The sequence below is a fragment of the Oryctolagus cuniculus genome, chromosome 14 (genome assembly GCF_964237555.1).
Source record: "Oryctolagus cuniculus chromosome 14, mOryCun1.1, whole genome shotgun sequence".
Classification (NCBI taxonomy): Eukaryota; Metazoa; Chordata; class Mammalia; order Lagomorpha; family Leporidae; genus Oryctolagus; species Oryctolagus cuniculus.
The window spans coordinates 73,716,813-73,744,076 of record NC_091445.1 but is presented as its reverse complement, the minus strand read 5'-3'; the positions used below and the strand labels follow the sequence as shown (position 1 = coordinate 73,744,076).

The 27,264-nt window shown below is 38.8% G+C and overlaps 1 protein-coding gene across 1 annotated transcript in view; it reads right to left on the bottom strand.

Annotated features, from left to right (window-relative positions):
- The window catches only part of ITGA1 (integrin subunit alpha 1), a 176,202-nt gene that overhangs the window by 25,202 nt on the left and 123,736 nt on the right, over positions 1-27,264 (bottom strand). Inside the window, exons 13-22 of the mRNA XM_008262192.4 lie at positions 25,017-25,160; positions 24,011-24,268; positions 21,658-21,788; positions 18,673-18,839; positions 16,826-16,962; positions 14,775-14,885; positions 12,513-12,722; positions 10,341-10,421; positions 4,156-4,232; positions 1,761-1,850 (exon numbers count right to left, since the gene is read on the bottom strand). Of these exons, the coding sequence (XP_008260414.2) occupies positions 1,761-1,850; positions 4,156-4,232; positions 10,341-10,421; positions 12,513-12,722; positions 14,775-14,885; positions 16,826-16,962; positions 18,673-18,839; positions 21,658-21,788; positions 24,011-24,268; positions 25,017-25,160 (1,406 nt within the window). The remainder of the gene's footprint in view (positions 1-1,760; positions 1,851-4,155; positions 4,233-10,340; positions 10,422-12,512; positions 12,723-14,774; positions 14,886-16,825; positions 16,963-18,672; positions 18,840-21,657; positions 21,789-24,010; positions 24,269-25,016; positions 25,161-27,264) is intronic.

Here is a 27,264-nt window from a genome sequence, read left to right as displayed (position 1 = left end):
GTGAGAATGATTATATAATTTAGTTCATTGATTATATTTGACCCAAAAATACTAAAATAGGTATAGTTTTTTAATAAAAATTTTGTTAGCAAGTCAAAGATTTCTATAAATTCACTATTATCATGTATATCTATTGAATAATAAACTAAAAATTGGTATTTTTAGTATGTTAGAATTCAAATAGCTTGAAAAAATTTTTAACCTTACATAATTTAAAATCTTAAATTGATTGCTAACTTAAGATTTTTTCATAATTTTTTAAAAGATTTATTTATTTATTTGAAAGGCAGAGTTAGGGAGAGAGAGAGACAGAGATATCTCCCATCTGCTATTTTACTCCAATGGCCACAATGACCACAGCTGGGCCAGGCCAAAGCCAGGAGCCAGGAGCTTGTCCTAGGTCTCCTACGTAGGTCCAGGGGCCCAAGGGCCTGGGCCATCTTCTGCTACTTTCCCAGGCCATGAATAGGGAGCTGGATCTGAAGTGGAGCAGCTAGAACTCAAACTGGGGCCCATATGGAATGCCAGCATTACGAGCAGTGGTTTAACCTTTGCGCCACAGTGTCAGCCTCGTAACTAAAAATTTAATGTTTTCCCTGCAACTTCTTCATATTCTTTGGGTAAAACTGGTAGACTGAAATAATATATTTCTAAACAGTACTCCAGTCAAGAGAAGGCAAATAAAAAATACTTGTAAGTAACTTTCTTTTCCAAAACTTGATTTTAATGGAAAGTTTTTAGGAGAATGCAGTGTGTCAACAAAAGTGGACACAACAAAATAGAAACCAGTACCAGAATCAAAAGGCTTGGAAACACAAGCAAGGCACACATGTAAAACTCTCTTTTTTTCTGGTGTATTATCAGTAAAGCTCCAATGAAAATAAATGAATAAAATCATAAAACTTCGGATTAGACTGAACTTGCCACAGATTCTTCTATTTTTGTATATATTCCACATATTTATTTAGCCAAAGCTTAAGCAAGGGGATTTACAGAGGAAAATCTTGCTAACATGATTGGTGTTTGGATAGAAAAGAAGTTCTTGTTTATGAATGGTTTATGAATAGTTGAAGAAATAAACAGCTCTTGTCCATGAAAAATGCTGATTAGATTTTCACAGGATGCAATTCATCGTTAAAAAAATATGCCGGCGCCGCGGCTCACTAGGCTAATCCTCCGCCTAGCGGCGCCGGCACACCGGGTTCTAGTCCCGGTTGGGGCGCTGGATTCTGTCCCGGTTGCCCTTCTTCCAGGCCAGCTCTCTGCTGTGGCCAGGGAGTGCAGTGGAGGATGGCCCAGGTGCTTGGGCCCTGCACCCCATGGGAGACCAGGAAAAGCACCTGGCTCCTGGCTCCTGCCATCGGATCAGCGCGGTGCGCCGGCCGCGGCGCCATTGGAGGGTGAACCAGCGGCAAAGGAAGACCTTTCTCTCTGTCTCTCTCTCTCTCACTGTCCACTCTGCCTGTAAAACAAACAAACAAACAAACAAACAAACAAAAAATATGCTGGTGACCACTAAGAATACTTTGTCTTTTGTGTTTGGGAGTTAAGATTGGATTGTTAATACAACGCAATGTCACTAGTACTTCACATTTTGGGTTATTAGAATATTCAACTTTCTGTTTCAGTAGTTCTGGAGTGGGGGTGGAGCACTTTCTAAACAAGTTCCTTGGGGATGCCGATGATCTTGGCCAAGGACCAAAGCTGGAGACCCTCTGAGTTAACAGAAAGGTAGCAGCGAAAATGTGGTTTCCTCCTACCTGTAAAACTGTAGTCCAACTTCATATTTTACTGGGATAGAAATATTTACTTCATTATCAAAAAGGGCTTCAGGAGGTTCTTCACTGTCACTGGAAGATACACAGCACATTCAGAGACGTCATTAAACTGTTGATCATGTACAGCCATCTGTAAGCATGTTCAAGAGAAGCTTGTCTTGTCAACAAAATAAAAGGACAATCCAGTGGAATTCTTGATAATTTTAAAATCAGGATGAGGAAGAGGTCAGGGACAGATATTGTGAAAAGTTCCCAAGCTAATTCTGATACGCAGCCAGAGTTGAAACCAACACTAATCTAGCCCAATATTTCTCAAAATTCTATGATGATGTTAAGAATCTCTGGGCTTAATTGTGAAAATACACAGACTTCTCACCTCTCCTAGAAATGGTGGATTTAGTAGTTTTAAGTTGTGGCTCAGGAATTAAAAAAAAATACTAATCATCCTTGGCGATGCTTATTTATTTACCACAGGCAAGGAACTTGCAAGGACACAAAAGTGCGAGTGAATCTAAAATCTTCTGTTTGCTCCTCTAATATTCTTTTCATGCCAAGTACTCGATACTAATATTATTTGTTCAGCATGTCTTTATTTCTTAGATTTTGGTTACCATTTTAATTATAGTTTATGTAAAGATATATATGCATATACGGATACACATATTTCACATTTCACAGCACTAACAAACATGAACAAGTGATATAATTTATGATCACTAGCTCTGGGTCCAGAGAATGAGATTGTTTTTGGACACTGGTTCTATGTGTGAATTACTTAAGCTCTTTATGCTTTGTGTATCTATAAAATGTGGGATATTAGCATTCAATGATGAATAAATGTATAATCAGCATAAACTATGTAAGATGGTCCTAGGGCATAGGAAATACTCATTATTAAGTGTAAGTCCCCCCACCAACTGACCTAGCAGCTAGGACATTGTCTCACAGACTGGGTAATGAGTACCTTCTAGTGGTTCTACTTATTCCCCAGTACATGAGGTGGCTTGGGATGAGCAACAGGCAGCTCAGGCATCCTGCTGCTGTGGGCTCTGGGCATTTGTGTGACTGAGCTCCTGGTACAGATGGTTCCCTTTTCTCTCATCTATTCCACACTGCAGCCAAATTCATCTTCCCAACAAGCAGCTCTTTATGAATGACTTCAGCCCTTAGAAGACTCTTCATAGCTTGTTCACTTAAGGAAGAAAACACCCTTTGCTAACATTTGGTACCTGGCATAGTGCAGTAGGATGCACACTTCTTGCTTACTTCCCATTATGACTATATGTATTCTCTATATTTTAGCTGAAATGGATTAATCAATATTCTTCAAAAGTACACCAACTGGTCTTTCCTTGAGTTTTTCCTTAAGCTATGAATTTCACCTGAAGTGGCCCAGCTAATTCAATTCAGCAATCTCTGTGAAATACTATCTATCCTTTAAGGTCTTTCTCAATTATAACTTCCTTGATAAAGGTTTCTTGGGTTCTGATTGCCCAGGAGATACAGTTTCATCCTCCAGTATGTCCCTGACACGATGTTTATTTTCCAATATCCTTACTTAACGGTGTCACATTAACTTCATACTAGTCTCAACCCTTTACTGTAATATTCACCCCCTCAGGTGGTTTATTTCCTATAGTGACTAATTCAATATCTTGTTTATAGTGGATGTCAATGAAGTATTTGTTGAGTTGAATTGGACTGAACATACGGAATTAATTCATCCATAATTCATCTTTGTCAAGTATTCATTTACTCTACATCTACACAGTGACTGTTATATGACATGCACTAATATAGTTACTGAGGAGTAAAGCAACAAGAGGCAGAACTTGATCTCAATGCAGATGGTCCAGAAGATAATTACACTTAGAAGAACTCTGAGCTGCTATTGCAGTTTCCTTATCGCTTGTTGCTGTTTTTAGTCCGTGTGTTCTATGATACCTGTTAGAAGCTTTGACTGATTTGGATAAAATTTATTAAGGGTATCACAATGGACTACCAAAGGGCATCATAAAGCTTTAAGTCCATCTACTGATTAAGTTAATTTTAATGGGTAGCCTGTAAAAGTTTTTAAAGTTGTAGAGCCTGTAAAATTTTAAATGAATTTAAATGCAGTGTGGCAGCTGAAGTGATGGGTGATCATATCATGTTCTACAGATCTATTGGCTTATTCCGGTCAGGTGAATTATTTCTATCAACTAAAAATTTCTTTATTTTGCTAATTACTCTTAAGAGTGTTTTTGTGAAGCAAAGTGATTCTTTGTCTTCTACTGCTCTCTTATAAGCTGTAAGAAGCTTCCAGTGAGTCTACAAAGAAAAAAGTACTTTAAATACACAGGAGATGACATACACTCATACACATATATACACCAACCTTGTTGTACTTAAGTGAATGACCACATTTTCCATGAGATGAGATGTGTTAAACTGAAATAATATTTTAAAAGTTACCTATGAAATAAAAATATATCATTAGTAACTGGTTCAGAAAATGTTTACTTTGATTAAAACATTCAATTTACATTATAAAGTCATTTAAGAAATATTACCTTACAAAATAAAACCTCACATCTCAAAAATAGATAAAGATATGCTGTACTTTAAAATATGGATATGTAATAAGCTTCACAAATTACTGTAGTCTGAAAGCTTGTGCCTTTCAAAATGCATAGGTTGAAATATAATCATCAGTGTGATGCCATCAGGAGGCAGGGCTTTACGACAGGTGATATGTCGTAAGAGCAGAACCCTCATAAACAGGATTGGTGCTTGTCGCTCCCCCTCTTCATGGAGGAACGACACTAAACCCTGCCTAGGCTTCATATCCGAGTCATGGCACCATTATGTCGCTCCCCGTCTTCGTGGAGGAACGACACAGGACCCTGTGCTGTTCTTTCGTCTGCTCGGCCGTCCCCGGGTTTGCTGCTGGTTCTTCCCGGGTTGGCTGCTGGTCCTTCCCGGGTTGGCTACCGTCCCTTCCACCTCCGTGGAAGGGCCGTTCCCCCTGCCACATTCCCCACTTCCGCAGGGGAGCGGCACACCGCCGGCCGGCTCTCTCGGGGGCTGCACAGGTGTTCCCCTTAGATGTTCCTGGTGCATGCTGTCTCTCTCCTCCTTTATAGTCCTCCTCCGCCAATCCTTGCTCTGCTACCCACACGCCAAGTACGCTGCTCTCCTCCAATCAGGAGCAGGTCCTACAGTTTATTGGTTGAACTGGAGGCAGCTGCGTAGAAGCTGTTTCCCTTCTCAGCGCCATATTGTGGGAGAGCAGATGCATAGAATAAGTCTTAATTCCAGTAACTTAGTCTAGTCCGGGTTGCTCCCCACAGGTGCTCTTATAAAGAAGCCCCCAAAAGTGCCTTTCCCAGTAAGCAGTGAGAACACACGTTCTAAGAACCAAGAAGTGTGCCTTCACCTTGATCTTGGAATTCCCAGTCTGCAGAACTGTGAGAAATAAATTTCTTGTGTAAATGCCATTCAGTTTATGTTATTTTTCTCTAGCAGTTCAAATGGATTGACACATACTAGTTTTGAATTTAAGTACTTTATTCAAATTACAGTAATAAAAATCACTTTTATTAATTGTAAACTATTACCTGAAGGTGCAGCTTATTTTTTAAAAGAGTCGACCAGGTCATAAACAATATGATTATGAAATGGTCTCAGTTAAAACATCTTTAATATGCAAATTTCAAAAGCCAACAGCTATCTACACATATCTATTATAAAACAGAAGAAAACATATTTGGTTCCATTAATTCAATGTTGTAAAGGGACTTTTGGATCTTTAAGGAATAATAACAAAAAGTAACATGAAAGTCTCAGTAATCTAGAATAAAGTAAATTATAATGAAAAATGGAGAGTTTTGCCTGTAAAGGTTTCCATATTAAAATAATACTTAAAAACCAGAAAATGTTTTCATTTCATTGATGCTCTGCTGCAGACAACTGACTTTTGAGCAACTGTGATGAACACCAGGATTTCCTGATGTATGACTCTTCATAAACACCAACAGGTAGACCAACTGCTAAATTACTTTCTTAAAGAAATATGTTATCTGTAGTGTTCTAGTTGAAGTGGCCTCAGGGAGGGGATGGGTGAAGTATTATCACACTCTTCAAACCACATATATGAAATACATGAACTTTGTTCCCTTTACATAAATGTTTTTAATTTAAAAATTACATTTCCCATTCTCAAAACTAATCTTGTTTTGTGCTGAGGTATCTTAGAATTTGGGCAAGTAAAACAGATAATCCAAAATACTCAAGTAATAGAAACTATCTACAGTTTAATCTTTGTCATTAAGTGTTAAATAGGAGAATGCTGGATATTTAGAGTCTTTTTTTTAAAATCAATTTTAATTTTAGGTAACTTTTACAGAAGGGATGACCAGAATTCAAGGGCCATTGATATCCATAGTTGTATCATATATCCTATGTGTGTTTTCTATTTTATTTTTCCACATATATTTTGATTGATAGTATGAAAGAGAAAGAAAGTTATAAGAATATACAGTTTCTGCAGTTTTCTTCCTGTTTTGAAAGAGTAATCACAGTTCCAGGAGAAATTTTATAGGGTGGCTTTGAAGTACAACAGACAAAGGGTCAACAGCCTGAGCCACTTGGTGGACTTCTTCCTTTATGACTTTTCTTAACCTCCCAGGCTACCCTGGGGCTTGCAGGTATTTCCATATTTAATGGATTACACTAGGGTGAGATATTAGGAGCAGAGAAGGGGGACTGAAGAAGCTATCCTGAAATGCTTTAACTACAAATCTAGATCTTGAAACCAAAGAATATTCCAGGCATAAAGCCCATGTCAAAATTACTTGCAAATTTGGTTCCCATCTCCCTACAGATAATCTAAGAGAAACTTTGATGTATGATTTTACCCTAAGCAGCAAGGAATTGCTGAAGGGAAGAATAATGGTTAAGAAATTATTAAGATTGCAATTAATGTTTCCAATGATTGTACTGTAGAACTGAGAAGAACTGAATATGTCAATATTCATTTTTTTATTTTTTAAAGATTTATTTATTTATTTGAAAGTCAGAGTTACACAGAGAGAGAAGGAGAGGCAGAGAGAAAGAGAGAGGTCTTCCACCCACTGGTTCACTCTCCAATTGGCCACAAGGGCCAGAGGTGCGCCGATTCTAAGCCAGGAGCCAAGAGCATCGTCCAGGTCTCCCACGTGGGTGCAGGGGCCCAAGGGTTTGGGCCATCTTCTACTGCTTTCCCAGGCCACAGCAGAGAGCTGGATCTGAAGTGGAGCATCCAGGACTTGAACCAGCACCCATATGGGATGCTGGCACTGCAGCCAGTGGCTTTACCACCGCACTGGCCCCTAGTTATTTTCATAGGGTAAAAACAGACATACAGGAGGGCTAGTGTTGTGGGTACAGGTGTTAAACTGCTGCCTGTGACACAGGCAGCCCATATGGGAGGGCTGTTTTGCATCCCAGCTGCTCTGCTTCCTATCCAACTCCCTGCTGATGTGCTAGGGACAGCAGCAGAAGGTGGCCCAAGTGCTGGACCCCTGCTACCCGTGCAGGAGACCAGGGTGGAATTCCAGGCTCCTGGTTTACACCTGGCCCAGCTCCAGTTTTTGCAGCCATTTGGGGAGTAAACCATCAGATGGAAATTCTATCTCTCCCTCTCTCTAAATCTGCCTTTCAAATAAATAAAACAAATCTTGAAATAAAACCATAACAGATATACGGGAAAGGTACTGAGTTTAAAAGTAATTACTGGGGCCAGCACTGTGGCTCAGTAGGTTAATTCTCTGCCCGTGGCACTGGCATCCCATATTGGCACCGATTCTAATCCCTGCTGCTCCTCTTCTGATCCAGCTTTCTGCTATGGCCTGAGAAAGCAGTGGAGGATGGCCCAAGTGCTTGGGTCCCTGCACCTGAGTGGGAGACCTGGAAGAAGCCCCTGGCTCCTGGCTTCAGATGGGCCCAGCTCTGTCCATTACAGCCCTTTGTGTAGTGAACAGCAAATGGAAGACCTTTCTCTCTACTTCCCTTTCATTTTCTGTAACTATCTGTCAAATAAATAAATAAAAAAATATATAAAAAAAGAATAATTACTATGTAGTGATCTGCAGATAGTTTCTTGAGTCACTAGTAACCATGCTCCATGTAATAGGGAGAAAGCCCTTTTACTAATAAGTATATTTAGCAAGGTTAAATATAAATAGCAAGTTAAATATAAATAGCAAGGTTAAAGGGAAAAGATGAATATTAAAACAGCAAGTGTATTTCTACACATGAGCATTAAACAATCTGAAAATCAATTTAAAAAAATAATTCCATTTAAAATAGTACCAAAAGGGATACTTAGATAAATCCAACAAAAGAAGTGCAAAAGTTACACTTTCAAAAATTGTTGAAAGTAACTGAAGAAGATCTAAATAAACACAAAGGCATTCCATGATCATGGATCAGAAAACTTTATATTTTTAAGCTGATAATATTCCCCAAATTGATCTACATGTTCACTAGAATGCCTATCAAACTCCCAGCTGATTTCATATAGAAAACGACAAGTTGACCATAACATATATTGGAAATGCAAGGGACCTACAATTTTGAAAAAAAAAACGAAAACATATTTGGAGGATAGATATTTCTTGATTTCTAGACTTACTATAGTAATCAAAACAGATAGTACTGGTATAACGATAGACTTATAGTTTTATGACATAAGTTGAAAGTACAGAATTAGACCCACATGTTTATGATCAAATAATTTTCTTTCTTTTTTTCTGTCTTTCTAGTTCAGTCTGGGTTGCTGTGGACATTTAAGGGGTGAATCAATGGATTGGCAATCTCTGTCTGTCCCTGTCTCTTATAAACAAGTAATATAAATAAATGAAAAAATATAAAAAAACATCTTTTTTAAAAAAGAATTTATTTTTATGCAAAAGTGTTTTGAAATACATGAAGTGTCTTCACAATGCATGTTACCATGGCATTTCTGAGCATCCTGATAAATTGGACTGAATCAAAATTAAAAATTTTGTCCTTCAAAAGGCACCACCAACAAAGTGAAAAGATAACCTACATAACAGGAGGAAATATTTGAAAATCATATATATTCTAAGAGACTTAAATGTAAACTATATGAACTCTTATTTCTCAATAATAAGGCTATAAGGCAGTTAAAATCCTAAAGGGATTTTAATAGACATTCCTCCATCTGGCCAATAAGCACATGGAAAGATGCCTCCATCAGCAATAACCATCAGGGGAATGCAAATGAAAACCATAATGAGATCCTCCTCCACACACACTAGGATGGCCATAATAAAAGAGACAGACACAAACAAACTGTTAAGAATTACATACTACTATAGTTTTAATGATTTTGTAACTATTTTAAAATTTATATAAATGAAGTTGCACATCTTTTCATTTGATTATTGCTTATAGCCCTTGACTATTTTCCTGCTCAACTATGGTCTGTTTAGTTTTTTATTTATTGAATTCTTTATTTAGTGGAGCAATAAATCTTCGGCTAGAGTGTAAATTAAAACAAGTTACTGGGGCCAGTGCTGTGGCATGGTGGTTAGTAAAGCTGCCGCCTGCAGTGCTGGCATGCCATATGGGTACTGGTTTGTGTCCCAGCTGCCCTACCTCCAATCCAGCTCTCTGCTATGGGGTGGGAAAGTAGAGGAGGATGGCCCAAGTCCTTGGGCCTCTGCACCCGCGTGGGAGACCCTGAAGAAGCTCCTGGATCCTGGCTTCAGATTGGCACAGCATTGGCCATTGCAGCCAATTGGGGAGTGAACCATCAGGTGAAAGACCTCTCTCTCTGCCTTTCCTTCTCTCTCTGTGTAACTCTGACTTTCAAATAAATAAATAAATAAATAAATTTTTAAAAAAATCTTAAAAAAGTTATCTCAAAAGTCATAAATAAAACATTAAGCTAACAAACAGGAGACAGACAAAAATGTAGAGAAGTGGGAGCCTCATCCATGGCTGGAGGGAATGTCAAATGGTGCAGCCATTTATCTAGTAGAAATTTTGTCTTGTGCCTTGATTTTGATTTATGCAGTAATTTGTTATTGATTTCTTCTCAGTTTGTTCTGGGTGCTATTAAAAAAATACCTTACAGTGGGTAATTTATAAACAATGAGAATTTACTGCTCACAGTTCTGGAGATTGGGAATTCCAAGATCAATACACCAGCAGATGCAGAGCCTAGGGAGGGTCTGTTGCTGATACCATATGCCTGCTCCATGTCCTCAAATGGCAAAAATGGTAAACAAGCTCTCTTTGGCCTCTTTTTATAAAGTCACCACTTCCAAATGCCCTGTCTCTTAATATTAGTCTTCCTAAGTGCCTGGCCTCTTAATATTATCAGATTGAGGATTAAATTCCAGCATATGAGTTTTGGGGGACACAGATATTCAGACCATAGCAATTCTAAGCTATAAAAATTGTGAACTAAACCATCTTCATCTACATCATCCTAAGTTACCATCAGAAGGATTTAAATATGTGGCTTTGCACATACTATTCTTCATGTTACATCTTATGTAAACTGCTTACCATTTCTCCTCTTCTCAGGAAAGGATATCCGACTTTACATGTGACATTACGATTGGATTCACAACTGTCTTTTTGGACCCCCTGGGAAACAAAAGTAAACAGAATTATAGCAGACAAGCAGGTGAAATACTTGAATGTGTTCCTTTTAGAATTTTCCTAGCTGTGCCTTGGTGGTTGCCTTGCCAATGTTTGTGTCTCTGTTTAGCTGCAAAAGTCACAGTATTCTTGCATCACCTATTCCAGAGCCAGTGGAAATCTGAAAACATCACTTGTGGGAGTCTGGAAGACAAAGCACAGTGCACTCTCCTGGCTAAATCCTGAGTAACATCGAAGTGCTAATAGCACCTACCTCACAGCTGAATGCAGTGGCTGAACAAAGTAAGCCACACATAGTGGACTGGCACAGAGAAGCCCACAGTGCATAACACTCCTTAGTGGATTTTAGCAGCATGGCTAACAGCATGGGCTCCAGCCCATGTCCACTAGGATTTATCCAGACTCTGTCATTGGTGGCTTATCCTTGTCAAGACTTCTCACCTCTCTGGGCCTGATTTTCTCTCAAGTGGAGTCAGTCCGAGTTAGTCCTACTCCAATTTCATTACACTTGAAAAGGCACTGAATATGAGACCTACCAGTATTTTACCTACCAGTAAGAAGGAAAAACCATGCTGCCAGTTAAACAAGCTATCACTTGCAAAATGCAATTATAGGATTGCTAAAATGTGGAAAAGAGTTTAGTTTTTTAATCTCTGCAGTACAGTAATGCCTTCTGACAAAAGAACTCATGAGAATTAAATAAGTGAAATCCTGAGAACAGTGGCTAGCACCTGATATGATTCACAAAGGGGTTCCTGTCGTTATTACTGTTGCTATTGTTAATACAAGACCCTGTTGGTTTTATAGCTCTGCCTCTGCCCCAGTTAGTAAGTCAGCTCAAGAGGATACAGGCAAGGATTCATAATGTATTTTCATTTACAGAGATAGCTTCAGTGGTTATATATTTCAACATTAACTTGCTCATTTATATTCATGATTAATATTCATAACCAAATACAAAATATGTTATAGTAATACATGATGTATCTTTAAGCTTATCTTAGTCATCACATCTCTAAGTGATCCTAACAACTGGACAAAAATATCAGTGAAAATCTGAATTAATGGAAACTAGAAATAGAGTTTTAATGCTATAATAAATAATAAATGTATTGCCTCTTTTTCATTTTTTAAGAAAATCATTTGAGAGAGAGAAAGAAGGAGAAACAGACAGAAAGAGAGCTCCCATCTGCTGCTTTATTCCACAATTTCCTTAGTGACTCAGAAGCCGAGAATTCAGTCCATGTCTTCCATGTGAATGGCACAGACCCAATCATTTGAGCTATTACTACTTCCTCCCATGGTCTGCATTAGCAGAAAGCTGGAGTCCAGAGTCAGAGGTTGGTATTGAACCCAGACTCTCTGATATATGATACAGACATCTTAACTGCTAGGCCAAATGCCTGCTCTAAGTGTCTGGCTTTCTAACATGAATTTTAGACATTATTAATCAGATATAAATACATACAGAATTTAAAGTCTAGAAGACTCATTTGGAAATCAGAATTAAAACCAAGAATCAAATTTGGAAACACTAATTACCCCAGATATAGCATTTTATACAGCTACATGTCATTGACAAAGGAACAGAAAACACTTCCATTATGAGTTAATAAAACACAGTAGCTTGATACACATCTCTTGCCAAAGTTGAGATTTTCTGTAGAAGGGGGGAAGTGGCATCTGGCATTTTCTGCATGTGAATTTTTCTTTGTTAAGTGTAGAAGTCTCTCTCTGCATCTCTGATAAACTGTCTTGGCTTTCACTGTTCCATTTTCCCCTTTGATTCAGTGGCAGTTTCAGTGGGCTAAGGACTTTGTGAAACAAATACTTTTGATACATCAGCAATCTTTTCCCCAAACTGAGTCTAAGAAGAGACACATGTCTCCAAAGAAAGAAAACAAAAGGTCTTGTAAAAAAGATTGGTGCTTTCATCATTAGTGAGTACTAATTCTGAACACAGTGCTTTCTACATGTCTAAAATCAATTTCATAAAGGCAATTATCTCAGTCATGAAAAATGAGTTCAATAAATGACTGTTACGAGAGTCAATAAGAGAAATGCTCTTAAGTTTACCTCAATTCCCGAAAAAATTAGGTTTGGAGAATAATTCACTATCGTTCTGGTGTTATACGCACTGTCCTTTTTGTTTTTGACTGTGAGGCTGACATTGAGCTTGTCATTCTGAGATTTGACAATGAGCAGGCTCTTTTCTGTGGTGGATACGTCCAGGGTGAGGTCCGAAATGCATCTTTCCTTGTTTCCACAGTCTTTGGCAAAGGGAATCTGAAACAGTCACAGCAAGGTCTTTTTGTAATTTTTTAAAATTTATTCAACAGGTAGAGTTATAGACAGTGAGAGAGAGAGAGAGAGACAGAGAGAAAGGTCTTCCTTCCGTTGGTTCACTCCCCCAGATGGCTGCTATGGCCAGTGCAGTGCCGTTCCGAAGCCAGGAGCCAGGTGCTTCTTCCTGATCTCCCATGCAGGTGCAGGGCCCAAGCACTTGGGCCATCCTCCACTGCCCTCCCGGGCCACAGCAGAGAGCTAGACTGGAAGAGGAGCAACCGGGACTAGAATCTGGCGCCCATATGGGATGCTGGCGCTGCAGGTGGAGGATTAACCAAGTGAGCCACGGTGTTGGCCCCAACAAGGTCTTTTTCAAAATTTACTTAAGGTTATTGAAAATTACCTATCAATTTCCATAACACAGTGCCCAAATAAGTCCAGCAATTTTACACAGAATCAATTGCATGCAAAAATCTTACGGAATTTTATACTTTTTCCTGTAAGTGATAGCGGAAAACAGCAAACTTTTACTTGTGGATATATTTTTTTCTAGTTATTTTAAGGATGCACCATTTCCATGAATGTTTTTCACTGATTTTGGTCTGCCAGAGAAGACCAATCTAGATCTACTCAACTCCAGGTGTGAGAGTTTTCTGTGAAAAACAATCAAATGTGTAGAAATGTACACCATCTCAGCCAAAAGGGTGGAAAATGGCAAGGCACACATTCCATGATTCCTCTTCTTCATACACCCCCTCTCCATTGTCCAAACTATTACCAAACACTGTTCTACCACCCCGCCCTCCTCTAAACAACTCCCAAATCCTTTTCAAACTCTGTTTCCACCACTACTACCACCACCACTACTATCACCACCTCTAGTCCAGGCATCCTCATTTCCCCCCTGAACTAAAGCAACTTTGGTCTCCCGACTGGTCTCCCACACCCAATCCTATTTCCCTCCAATCATTTTCCATGTTGCTGCTGAAATCCTACCACCGACCCAAGTTAAAACCTTTAACAGCACTGCTTTTTAAAAAGTTTAAAATATGTGCAGTGGCAACAATTCCTGATAGATCTGGCCACTGCCTTCACATTGAGCCTCATTTAACATCATCTTCTCCCTTGCTTTTTAGTTTAAGCCATGCTCGTGAGTATAGTTGAGTCTCCTTAATGACTCAGGACCCTGACACACACTATCCCCTTTGCTCTCCACTATTCCTCTAAATAGAATAGAAAAATTAATCCATCCTTCAGGTCTCAACATAAATGTCATGGCTCCAGGGGGAGCCCCCTGACTCCCCAGCCTAGGCAGGAGCATTCTGAAATTCTCCTGCATGGCATAAGCTTTTATTAACACTTAATACCTGTTTCCTAATTTAGATGGAAGCTCCAATGTCTGGTACATGGAAGGCAATGAATATACTTGGTAAGGAGAAAGGGAGCATGCAAAATAGGCACACTGGGAAAATGTGTTCTTTATCCCTAATGCTTCCTCCACTGGTGTCACACCCAGGACACCCACCTCCCTGTCCCCTCATTCACTCTTAGGAGTGGGACAGTGGAGTCTAAATTTGGAAACAGGACATGGGTAAACACAGCTCTGTGCCTTCCTGTCTCTTCTGTTCTATGGTTGTAGTGTGTCCATGATACGCACTTCCTTTACTTTGAGAGTTTTTATGAGGAGGCCTCCACAAAGGAGGCCAGAGATGGGTCAGCAAAGCCGCCAGGCTAGCTGTTTATCTGTGGTGGAAGTCCCAGGTTCAGCGTGAGGACACTCATTAGCCCTAAACCACACTTCAAAGCACCATGTTTACTAGAATAAAGGGGGACATTACTTACTATTCTTCCTGAATTTAGGTGAGGTAAAAATGAGCATCATTTTTTAGTTCTCTTGAACTCCAACAATAGTAAGTTAGAAGGGGTGGGAGAAGTCTAGGAGAATCTGTTCTCTTTAAGTAAATAGAATGGATTTAGGGTTCTATATTTATGCATTTTAATATTTTCTTAACATACAAGTAGGCATTTTGAGTAAACAATAATCTGACTTACGTGTTCATGCACTGAATTAGGTAGAGAATCATCAAGAACAGGCCCATTTTCTGGATCAGTAAGATTAAAATCCAAGGTTATTCTCACTGAGTCCTGGAAGTCATGCTTGTCCTGGAAGTTGGAACATGAAATATGTCATTGGTAGCATATTCGCTGACGTTCTGATCTTGTTGGAGCTTCCTTCTTCTGCCCTGTGGGTCAGGCTTGTGCTGCATCCTTGAGCACCTAACCCACCCGTCCTGTGACTTCATCTGGCTTCTGCTTTGCTGGAGGGGACTGCCATTCTGTCTCGATGAGGGACCCAGCTGGAACGAGCTTCCGAGCATGGCCAGTGGACTCACCTACAGCTCCAGAGGAGCCTGCCAGGGCATGGGCTTCATAGTAGCTCGCCATGGTAGGGTATATGCCCAGACCTACTTGTTTATCAGTACTATTGCTCCTCAGACTTCAGGGTAAGAATCAGCATGTTTTACTGCTAGGAAAGTCTCCCGATTTCAGAGGGGTGAAATTTCTTTAAATGGGATTGCATTTCATAGATACAATATCTACCTAGAGCTGTAAGAATTTTATAATGTAAAATGATACGGGAATGATGTGTATATGTCCACTATTATTAATATCATCACCAATGACAATAATCCTTCATAGTATCCAAGGTGAGGAGCTTCTCACACATTATTGTGAATTATTTCAACAGAACCCTTAGGGGAACAGCTGCTATGATCCTCGTTTTACAGATGAAAAACTAAGTCTTTAAGGGACTAACTTCACCCATGTCACTCAGCACGTGGGGAAGTTCTGATACAATTTTACTCTGGCTAACTCTAGAACAAATGTTAAAATGCCTCTTCAGATCCAAAAGGACTTTTTGGAAACTGAAACGAGTTCATCCCTGTCAACACCAGTCCCTAGACATAGCTTAGACACTGCATTCGTGGACAAACAGACTGCAATGATTTTTTAGCAGGTTGGAGGAAGTACCATGTCTGGTTTTAAGCCCACTCAAGTTTTTATCTGCAGTCTAGCTCCTAAATAAATGGTCAGTCCCAGTGAGCTAAATTATAGAAAACACCAGTTTGACTTTTTCAGATCATAGATTGACCTTAGTGTTGACAGAATAAGCCGATTTATATGTATATATACATATATAAAATATATAATCAGGAATGTAGATATGAAAATCACTGCCTTCCCCTAATCACAATTTTCAAAATATAGAATATGAGTGCATCAACAATATGGAAATAAGTCAGGCGAAAACCACTGTCTCCTTTAAAGCTTCAAGGTCATGTTCAAATCTCTAAGTCTTCATCTCAGTTACTAACATCAGTGTTTCCTCATTACCTTCATTATGGATGTTTTTAAAATCAATATCATGTATATTTTAAGAAAGTATTTGGGAATTTCATGCTCTCAGTTGAGAATACTCCCCACATACACAGTGCTCCAATAAAATACATTTAGAATGGTTCAGACTGGCTTACCAGTCATTCTTGAGGTTAAAACCTTGCTTTCCAAGCCTCCCTCATCCACTGAAATAGAAACCGAAGTAGCACAAAGCCTACAGATGATAGAAAATACCATTTTTCATTCTTCAGTCTAATGTCAAGGAGCAAGAGATGCAGTTCAGTGGATCCCAGAAGCCACCTGGCCCAACATTCTGCCCTTGGGAGAGTTAATCACCTACCCTCTACATTTGACCAATGAGACCCACAGAAGTTAAATGATGTATTCGAGTTGAAATAATAAATCAATGAATAACTAAAAAGAAATGAATAACTAAACACAATCTCTTGTAAAGTAGAATGCTGTGTACTTTTCTATTCCTTAATGTATGGATATCTGATAACACACAAGGGGAGACAAGATAGTTTTAGGAAATGTATTTGAAAATTAGAAAATGAGACCTGTTATTTCTGATAAGAGCAAATAAACAAAGTTTACAATGTGCACTTTGAAGTAAAACAGTACGAATTTGCTTGACTTGAAATAAGGCATCTATCCTATACTCTTGGTCTGGAACAAGGGACTCTTATATATGATTTACTTGCCAACATGTAGAAGGAGTGCTTTGTGCATTCTGATTCTCGAACTGTTATGTTTCTTTGAATCTTTCTCTCTTGAGTTCCAGAGAAAAAACTTCGTGATATCTGTCTTAATGAGTCTAGTGTGACACGGTACTGCATATCTGTAAACACATTTAAAAATAATTGACATAAATGCTTATGTGGGCTGATTGCTTCATAAAGAACAACTCAGCAAATTAGCAATATAGAAAAAGCTACCTAGCAGTCAATCAACAAAAAGTTTCTATTATTCAGCACATCCACAATTCTGTAGTACAATGACATCAGTGGTCATGAAGATAAATTTGTCAAGCTCTATAGAGTGCTTGAAGTTCACTCTATTTTTTTTTTTTTTTTTTGACAGGCAGAGTGGACAGTGAGAGAGAGAGACAGAGAGAAAGGTCTTCCTTTGCCGTTGGTTCACCCCCCAATGGCTGCTGCGGCCGGCGCTCAGCACTGATCCAAAGCCAGGAGCCAGGTGCTTTTCCTGGTCTCCCATGCAGGTGCAGGGCCCAAGCACTTGGGCCATCCTTCACTGCACTCCCGGGCCACAGTAGAGAGCTGGACAGGAAGAGGTGCTACCGAGACAGAATCCAGCGCCCTGACCGGGACTAGCACCTGGTGTGCTGGCACCGCAGGTGGAGGATTAGCCTAGTGAGCCGAGGTGCCGGCCATCACTCTAATTTTAATGATTGATTATACTTATTTAAAATGTATACTCACGCTCCACATATCATCAAATTTGCCAACTATGTCAGTGTTTACTGGATTTCTACTTCTAAAATGTTTTCAGTTTAGAAATATTGCAATCCTATTTGACATATTTCAATAGACAAAAAATACATTAATGACATTTTTATCTATTTTACAAAAAACATTATCTTAGATTATGTTCAAAGCACTATTACATCTAATCAGATAAGCACACCACAAAAAAGGAAAAAAAATGACACCTATGCCTTCTAATAAGGCAGTGAAGACTACAATCCTCTTTATCTGATTGCTTAGTTACCATAAAAAATTAAGTAACACTGAAATAATGCTGCACATGAAAACTAAAATTGTTATTTTATATCCCTATACTTCCTTTATCTTCTACTCAGGGGTCAATTTCAGAGCAAATATCTGCCTATTTAGAGCTCATTAAGAAACATCTATTTTAAAGATCATTGGTTTTTGTCAAAGAGTTTACAATTGGTTTACAGAATAAATTACTTTTCTGCAGCCAATGGCATTCATAGCTTCCACTCCAATATATTTTAATATCACTAACAATTGCCTTAGAAACTGGAGAGTGTAGAGAGGAAGGGGATGTTCATGCTGCTGTGACACACCTAAGAATGCATACAGGACAAGTCTAACTTTAAAAAAATGAGCATCTGGGGAATGTAAGGGCAGCAAAATATTTAGGTCCTCTGCAATACCAGTCTTCCCCAGCACGGGACAGGAGAAGGGAGGGAGATTTCTCTGAAAACCCACCGGAAGCAAAGCTGGGCTCATCTGGAGCCCAATTTGCAAACTCTACCTCTAAATTGGTACATGTATTGCACATGAAGGTTTGTAGCACACAGGAGAGTCAGTGTGGAACTAAGAAGTGTTGAGGCCGTTGCAGACAAACTCATAATTCCTGCTCTAGAATTTATTGGGTTCCATAACCTATTCTTTCTGTAGCAGAATTTTTTTCAAGATTCAACATGCTCCCACGGCAGAAGTGATGTTGCTTCCTATGATTAAGGAAAAAGCAACTTCCTAAACATCCTACTGGATTTCATCGTGTTGGAGCAAAATATTGTCCTCTGACCAGCTGCATTTTCTATCATCATTACACTTACCAGCTTCATAAATCATGTCTTCTTTAGACTTCAATTTCACATCAAAACACACTGTAGCATTTATGCATACAGTGTCCTTTCCTTCCACACGGCAGTTTTTCTTTTGAATATTCACTTTATTGGGTTCAAAATTCATGGTCACTTTAACAACAGCCACATCTCGGGACCTACAAACAAACAAACCGTGGGGGTTTCTCACACAGCTTTATGTCATCAGCATTGTGTACAAGGTGAAAACATCAAAGGGGATTCTCCTTCCCGCATTGCAAGGCCTCCTGGGACTCTACTTCTTTCATCAATCTCTGGTAAGAAGAGACTGCAGCTGATGTTCTGAGGATGCCCAGGAGGTGTGGAAACCATCTTGGACTGCTGGTACCAAGGTCAAAGATTTAGTTTTGCTTGTGATGGAGAAGAGATGGAATCAAGGCCCAGGCATACGCTCAGAACCAAAATTATTGTTGGAGATCACGGAGTCTGCTCCCAATCTGGAAACGGCCCAGAGGCCCCTGACAAACTGCAGGGTACTGTGGGCTTTTGCCTGCACTGTGAGCATTCATCTGCTCTTGCAAGTCTTGTTTTGCCTTTGTTTCTGGGATGGAGATGCAGAGTACTATTTGAAGCACTATTCTAGGCATCAGTATTATTTCATTTAAATCTTAAGTTAGGGGCTGGCTTTATGGTGCAACAAGTTAAGCTGCCACCTATCACACTGGCATTGCATATCACTGAGCCGATTCTAATCCTGGCTGCTCCACTTCTGATCCAGCTCCTTGCTAATGTGCCTGGGGAGGCAGCAGAAGGTGACCCAAGTGCCTGGATCCTCTGCCACCCACAGGGGAGACCTGGATGAAGTTCCAAGCTCCTGGTTTCAGTCTGGCTGTGTCCCAGCTAGCCATGAGAGCCACTTGGGGTTGTGAACAAACAGATAGGAAGGCAAATATCTTCTAATGAGTTTTAAGGTTTACCCTGTCTTCAGCAACGAAGGATCATGTCTCGTTTCCTGTTCAGTAAAATGGATTCTCCAGGCATGGGGCAGCTTTGGCGAGTCCTCCCCTTGCCCCCAGACATCCTCTCTGCTGCTGGTTAGGGGTGATGGCTCAGTCTAGTCCAAGAGACAGGGTTCTTGCTATCTGCCACTGGGCATCTTTGACTGCCTCTGCTCCTTGTGACCACTCTTGATCATTGCTGTAGCACTGTAAATCCTGGCCTTCACATTACAGTATCCTAACAACAGAGCTTGGGCTGTGACAGGGATCTGACTGTCATCTTTTGACCCATAAAGCCTTGCTTAGGGGACTGGAGAGGCCATGAATATGTTTTCAAAGTTTTATAAGAAGCCCTTGAAACAAAATAAAAGTAAGAAGACTTTAAGTAAGGAGGTGACCACAATAAATATTTGTGAGCCATAGGTAGCATAATAAACAGATTCAAGTTTAACAGCTCAAACAATAATGAAATGTACTTTGTTCCTGACACTGGTGACTTCTGGTTTTGAGCCTGGGTTTCGGGTGAGCCCTCTTCAAAGTCAAAGCCACTCTGCTGCCTACTGTACTCCAATTCTTAGGAGTTACATTTCAGCTTTCTTTCCCCTCTACTGTACAGCTGAAAATAGTTTTTAATACCTGGCTGTTAAGTGTGTAAAATTTAGTGATTTAGTGATTATTTTTATGTGACCACTAGTTCTTGAGCATTACCTTAAATGATAACAAAGTCATCTATTTTTACTTCTCTATCTTGCACTTTTTAACCCTTCTGGATAAATTTTTGAAAAAAAAAGGGGGGGGGACCATTGAGGCTTTTAAAATATATTTGAATTACATGAAACCAAAGAATGTAATTCTTGAAAGAATCAAAATGTGTATTTCCCATCAAGGCACATAATTTATACACTTTAGTTCTCAAATCTTTTTTACATGTTTCTTTTTTTTATTCGACTGGCAGAGACACAGACAAAGAGGGAGAAAGGTAGAGTGATAGAGAGACAGAGAGAGAGAGAGAGCGAGAGAGAGAGATCTCCCATCTGCTGATTTACTCCCCAAATGGCTGCAACAGTGGGAGCTGGGCTGAATGGAAGCAAGAAGCCAGGAGCTTCTTCCAGGTCTCCCATGTGGGTGCAAGGGCACAAGCACTTGGGCCATCTTCCATTGCTTTTCTAGGTGCATTAGTAGGGAGCTGCATCAGAAGTGGAACAGCCAGGACTTGAACTGGTGCTGACATGGGATGCCAGCCCTGCAGGTGGTGCTTTACCCAGTATGTCACATTGCTGACCCCTCTTTTTATATATTTCTTATTGACTTTTGTAACATTTTTTAAATTATCCTGCAAATTAAGTTGATTCTTGCATTTTAAGTATTTTTTAAATAGAATCATTTTTTCAAATTAGATTTTAATTGGTTAAAGCTATTGTCATTAATGTTATTGATTAATAAGATATTTTATTAATAAATTATTGAACAAATAAAATATTATCAATGTATATATTTGGCCATTGGCTTGATTTTTCAAATTAACTGTGAGATTTCAGGCAATTTGGGGGTGAAGGCATTTTAAAGGCTGAGCAGATACTCCTGAAGATGTTTCTTCCTGACCAGCAGTCAGACAATGCTGCACAAGTGTCTCTGTAAGCATTAGGGATATGAATGAAGAGGCACTTGTGACTCAGAGTTAGAGATATCTCCTTGTTTATACACATCACTTACAATACCTTCTCCTCTACACCTTCCTTAACACATAGTTCTTATTTTAGTGTCAAGCACATAATAACACTCAATTAAGAGTTTATTCTACTTGTTCCTTAAATGTGGCTTCCTTTTTCTTAAGATGTATTGGCTTTCTTAGTTTACTCAAATGAATAACTTTTGTCTGCATAGTGAAGCAGAATGAGGAAGTAGATATGTGGTATGACAAGAGCGCCAATCATAGTCCAAGCTCTGGTGAGAAATAACTCCGGTTATCTGATTACCCGAATGTTTTTAAAATACATACCAGAAGAGGGCAGCACCACCAAGGCCCCCGATGGTCACATCAGTCAGACCGTCCCCATTCAAATCCATTTCCCCATGGATAGACTGGCCAAAAAACTTCAGTGTCTCGCCATCTCCACCTGATGGAATACGCTGTGAAAACCCCAATCAAGGGTTGGACGTAAGAAGGGATTGTTCAAAACAGTTTGAAATAAATCTGAGAATTTAGATTATTTAACAAAAAAAGATCTTTTGGGAACCTGCCCAAGACACTCCTCATATGGAGTCAGAGGAAATACTTAAGATATTCCCGATGGATATTGTTCTTTTTATACTACAGACAAAATGATTTCAGGGTTACTGACACCAGAGAAGGAGGGAAATTATATAACGTCATCTCATCTAATCCTTAATAGAAACATGAGAATTGGCTCTGTTTTCTACTTCCTGTTGAATCCTACCACACAGAGATATTTAAAGGTAGAGGAAATCTTGAAAACATATTAAGTAAGTTGGGGAGTGGAAGATTGTCAGTTTGGAGATCACTAAGCTTTGTAGCTGAGTATAAGGAACACATTCCATCACATACATTTTTTTTTCAACTTGTAATCTTCTTTAATTATCTGTCAAAAATTGTTCCACAAGTCAACATTCCAATAGACTTAACTCCACTCACAGGTGTGTACAATGTTAAAAAGACATAAGTGAATGTGGAGTTCTGGAAGTCTGATCTGCACATGTCACTACCCGTAATATATTTGACAGTGCACTTCTCGACTTAGCACTGGTTCAAGCTGAAACTGTTTTAATGGAACCCAGTGATAAGGAGGCAAAACTGACAGATCCTCTCTAAACTTGAGATCTTTCCCTTTTTTAACTTGAAGAACAAAATAAGGCGCTAAATAAGACATATCAAAGCAAAACATTTTTTCATGTTTAAATGTACATGTCTCATTGGGAAATATTTCCATGTATTTTTTCAGCAACCACATCAGGAGATATTTGCCTCACTGGTTCTGATGATTCAGTTTGATTTTGGATCATCCCATACATATGGAGTACCTATGTACCCATGGAAACAAGTCAGCACACCCTCACCAATCCTTGGGAAAGCATATTGCCCATAATTAAACAAATTTAACTCTAACATTCTCTTTTGTTATTGTTGTCTAAAGCTGTGTCTTGATTTAGCACCACTTTGCAAAAAAGAAAAAATGCTTGTAACTATCCAGTATTCCATGTATAAATGACTAAATATCTTTCTTTTTTAACTTAAAATGCCATTCCATTGAACTTGCAGGATTAATACTAAAGGAATAAAGTGGTAGAACACAAGAAAGAAATTCTTTCTGCATTTCCTGATTCCATCATGCCCCACTGGTTAGTACTGACTGTTTCTAGTTAAGTAAATAATAGCATGAAGATTTTTAAAAGAAACAAATCATTTATCAAGTGGATAGATGTGGTGTTACTGAAATAAACCCCTTTATTTTGCTTCCTATTAATGTCATAATGACTTTATGAAAAATTAAGCACAACTTTGCAAAACATGAATAGCTTTTGAGAACTTTGTTGACCAGAATCAAGGAGAACATATAAATGTAAAAAAGTAATAATTAATGTTTTTTCTTTCATATTATATAAACTAGAAAATAGCGAATTCTATTATAAGTTAATGCCTAGCCAAGTATGACTACTTAAAAATAGAGAATTACATATTGAAACTCTTCTGCTTTTATGGTGGATTAAGCACTTCTGGAAATTGATGTTTTTCTGGTTTAGGAAAAAGTTAGTTGTGGATTAGAGCTGTTAGCTGACAATAAAATATAAAACAAGAACAACAGAAGTCCCCTGCAGGTTAAACTTAATCATTCAAATTTTTTTCCAAGATGAATTACTAGTGAGCAAATTATAAAACTTCAGAAACAAATTCATTTGATGAAAATATACAAATTTAATTCATAAATATAAATTCAATGCAATTTTATTGTAACAACACATACACTGAATATAAAAACAATAATCTCATCTCCTTTGTTGGCTAAATCATATAATTACTGTTCTCCCATTCAGAAAATAGTACCTCCCTGTTTAGATAGCAGAAGTTGAATAGTCTCATTATATTTGCTTTTTTTTTTTTACCACATCAAAAGTTTAGATTCTAGAGCCATACCAAAGAACAACAGAAAAGAAACTAGATAAAAGTATAAAAAATAAGGTAATTTCTCATAGAGAACACTTACAGGAGAATTAAACCTAGTTATTCAGTAGAGTCAGAAAGAAAGAAAGTAAAGAATTCATACAGTCAGTCAGGAAATGCCTGGTACTGAACCCTCTATCACTGAAGGGCAAGGACCCATAGTGTACAGTCTTACTTGTGCGTACTCTTTCCTGATAGTCTGCCCACTTCCATGATAAATGTACACAGCTCCCCCGTGATCATCTTCCAGTGGAGCTCCTATCACGACATCATTAAATCCATCAAGATTGAGGTCTTTTACAGCAGCAATAGCAGTTCCAAAGCGAGCCCCACAAGGCTCATTTTTGTTTTCTTTTGTGCATGAATTGTGCTTCAGAGATGAGCAGCAAGTCTGCTTAATAGGTTCCAGGCTCATTTGATATTCAAACCTCGTCTGGAAGAAAGATAAACAGGATATTATGGATTTCTATCATTACTATAGCAAAGTAGTTTTTTTTAAAAAAATACATACTAAAGCAGTGCCATTAAAAAAACATTTGTACATTAATGGAAAAGTTTATAAAATGTGTTAAAATGTGTGTCTGACAGCAGTGTTAGGAATTCCAAAGAAAAGCTTGCAGAAGCATCAGAAAGAGGACATATTGAGGATTTGTGAGTCTCCTTTTAATGCAATTGAGAGCGTCATTTTCTGCATCTTTTTAAACCAAATCAATGAACTTTTAAATTCTCAATTCATCCCATATTTGGTTTATTTGATAAATTTCTCTCTATTACTCCATCCCCTGACTGTCCCAAGAACATGGAGAAAATTCATTCTGTTCAAAACCATAACTTTCTGTCAGTGGGTGTTACTTTAACAAATCAGATGCCTGCGTCCCACAACCGAATGCCTGGGTTTGATTCCTGATTCTGATTCCATCTCCTGATTCCAGCTTTTGCCAGTGCAGACCCTGGGAAACAGTGCTAAGTGGGTTCCTGACGCCTGTGTGGGAGACCTGGATCCAGTTCCCAGCTCCTGGCTTAGGCTAGTCCAGTCCTACTGTGGTTTGCATTTGGGGTATATAGGACCTGGAAACTTTACTGATTATTTCAAAGCAAGTGAAAAGTTAGAACCACATTATTCAAAAATGAAGGAATAGAAGAGATTTTCCTGGATTTTTGCCCAACTCAGATACCATTACCTGATTGATAGCATACACATACACTTTTCCTTGTTCTTCCTTCTCTGTTCCCATGTACATGGGGGCCCCGACTAGAAGAAGGTCAGTATTGGAATCTTTATCAATGTCAATTGTTGTTAAGACACTGCCAAAATAGGAACCAATCTGGGGCACAAAACAAAACAAAAAGTCCAATGAACATCAGAAATTCTCAAGAATTACTCTTAGGTCTATCAATCTGGAATAGCGCTGAGATTTAGTTGGTAAAATAAATGAATACAGAAACTGATGTTACCTGACAGTTCTTTAAGCTACAGAATACCAGTCAGTTCATCCTTGAGGATCAGCTGCTGTTAAAAATTTTGTAGCTCGAGAGTAGCAAAAATGATCCTCTTTAGATTTCACCCTAACTGTTCCTTCTCAACAACACAGCTCAGTAATATTCCAGTAACATTTTAAGGATAAAACAAGATAAAGAGTAGAAGGCAATCTGGAATGGCTTCACATATGTTTAAACACAGGGCTATGAAAATATGAAACAAGCACATTATATGGAGTTGAACTGTCCTGGAATATTGGTGGATCTTAGAAGATTGTCTACTTAACAAAATGCTAAGTCTTTTCCCAACAGCCGCTGAAAAGAGAAAAATAGGGAAGGCTTGCAGGGGGCACCTTTGCCTTGCTGCAACGTATCTTCTCTTTCTTTAAACACAGGAATCTGTTTCAGGAAAAAGCAGGGAATGTATACTTCATTATCCAAATGCTTAGAAAAAGCTTTTCAAATACTGACTCATGTTTAACGCGTGATGCTCTGAATAATTCAAACATTGAAACTTCTGGAATTGGCCTATATGATTTAATTTTGCTCTCATTCTGCCTTTTTATCGCAATCCTTTGTTTTGCATTTTTGCTAGCTTCTTCCCTCTTCCCATCCCCTGGGCTTTTTCTGCAGCTCAGACAGGTAATTTTCTTTGCATTCTCTTACCCTAGATGGCCAAACCTTTCCCAAATCTTTTAACTACTGCATATTGCAAATTTCATTCTGTTCTCCTGCTCAAGTCTCCGGTTCTCCTTCAATAGATACTGCCTAAGAATCTAGACAGGGTGAGATGAACTTTTGGACATAGTTTTGATGACTTGTGAATGCACGTTTCCCACAGAATTCTGAGGGTTTAAAGGGTTTTTTAAGAAGATGAATTACCTACAAACATAATTAAAGGGTAACCCCTGGCTACACTCGGCTTAGGTTCCCACATGGCGATGGCGGTCTGGAGCTGAGTGGGAGCCCTCCAGCTGCCTAGGGCCATCGTTCCTGCCACTTCCTAGGGCCTTGTGCCAGGCAGCTTTCTTCACCCACCTGGCACCTGCAAGCATTTGAACTTGTGCTTCCTGTTATAGGAAAAGCTTCTAAAAACTAAATCCCATTTTAAAAACTACCTCAACTACTTGAGCTGTTGATGCTGTAATCAATGAAGCACTTTTCCCTCAGATCCCCAAGCTTTTAATGGAAATCGTTAATGATTAAAATCATTCAAGACATTCTTCCTCAACTTTCCTGAGTAATTTCTCAAAATTTTATATTTCCTGTCTCGGAGACAATTAAAAGAGTGATACTACACCAAAGATGTCACTGAAAATGCTTCATTTTACTCTTGTCAGTTCCTTCTTGTTTCGTCCTGTCACTTCCTTCTCTGTATTGTTGGCATGTCATTTTTAGGTTTCCTTTCCTCATCCCTGATCTACAGCATTAGCCTTGCTTTTGTTGTTGATAACTTTTCCAAGTGTTAATGTGAACAAAGAGATAATAAGGCCTTTTTACCTAGCATATGAGAATCTGGCCTTTGGTTACTCTAACTGTCCTTCTAGGAATCTGGTGAGCAAAGGGTTGGTTCAACTGTATTGCTAAGTAACATTAATGGTAGTAACAATAATCTCTGATAGAGACACGGCGTTTAGGTTGTATTAAGACTTCCTGCACTAACCAATCCTAGCTTAAAACAATCTTTCTACCTTGAGAATATACTGTCTGTGCCACTGACACTTTTATGCTTTTTAATGTTTTAGACCTTCCTTCCTTAGGTCTCTTTTCTTAGACATCTGTATCTGCATCTATGATCAGCACATGTAAACTCTACCTTACCGAAGTGAAAGGTTTATGGTGTCAAAGATGCAGATACTCTATATCCATTCAAAGAACCTGATTTGGAGCTTTGTTCACAGTTGATATTGAACTGCTTTTTAAAAAGATTGCAATAGTAGACAATTAATA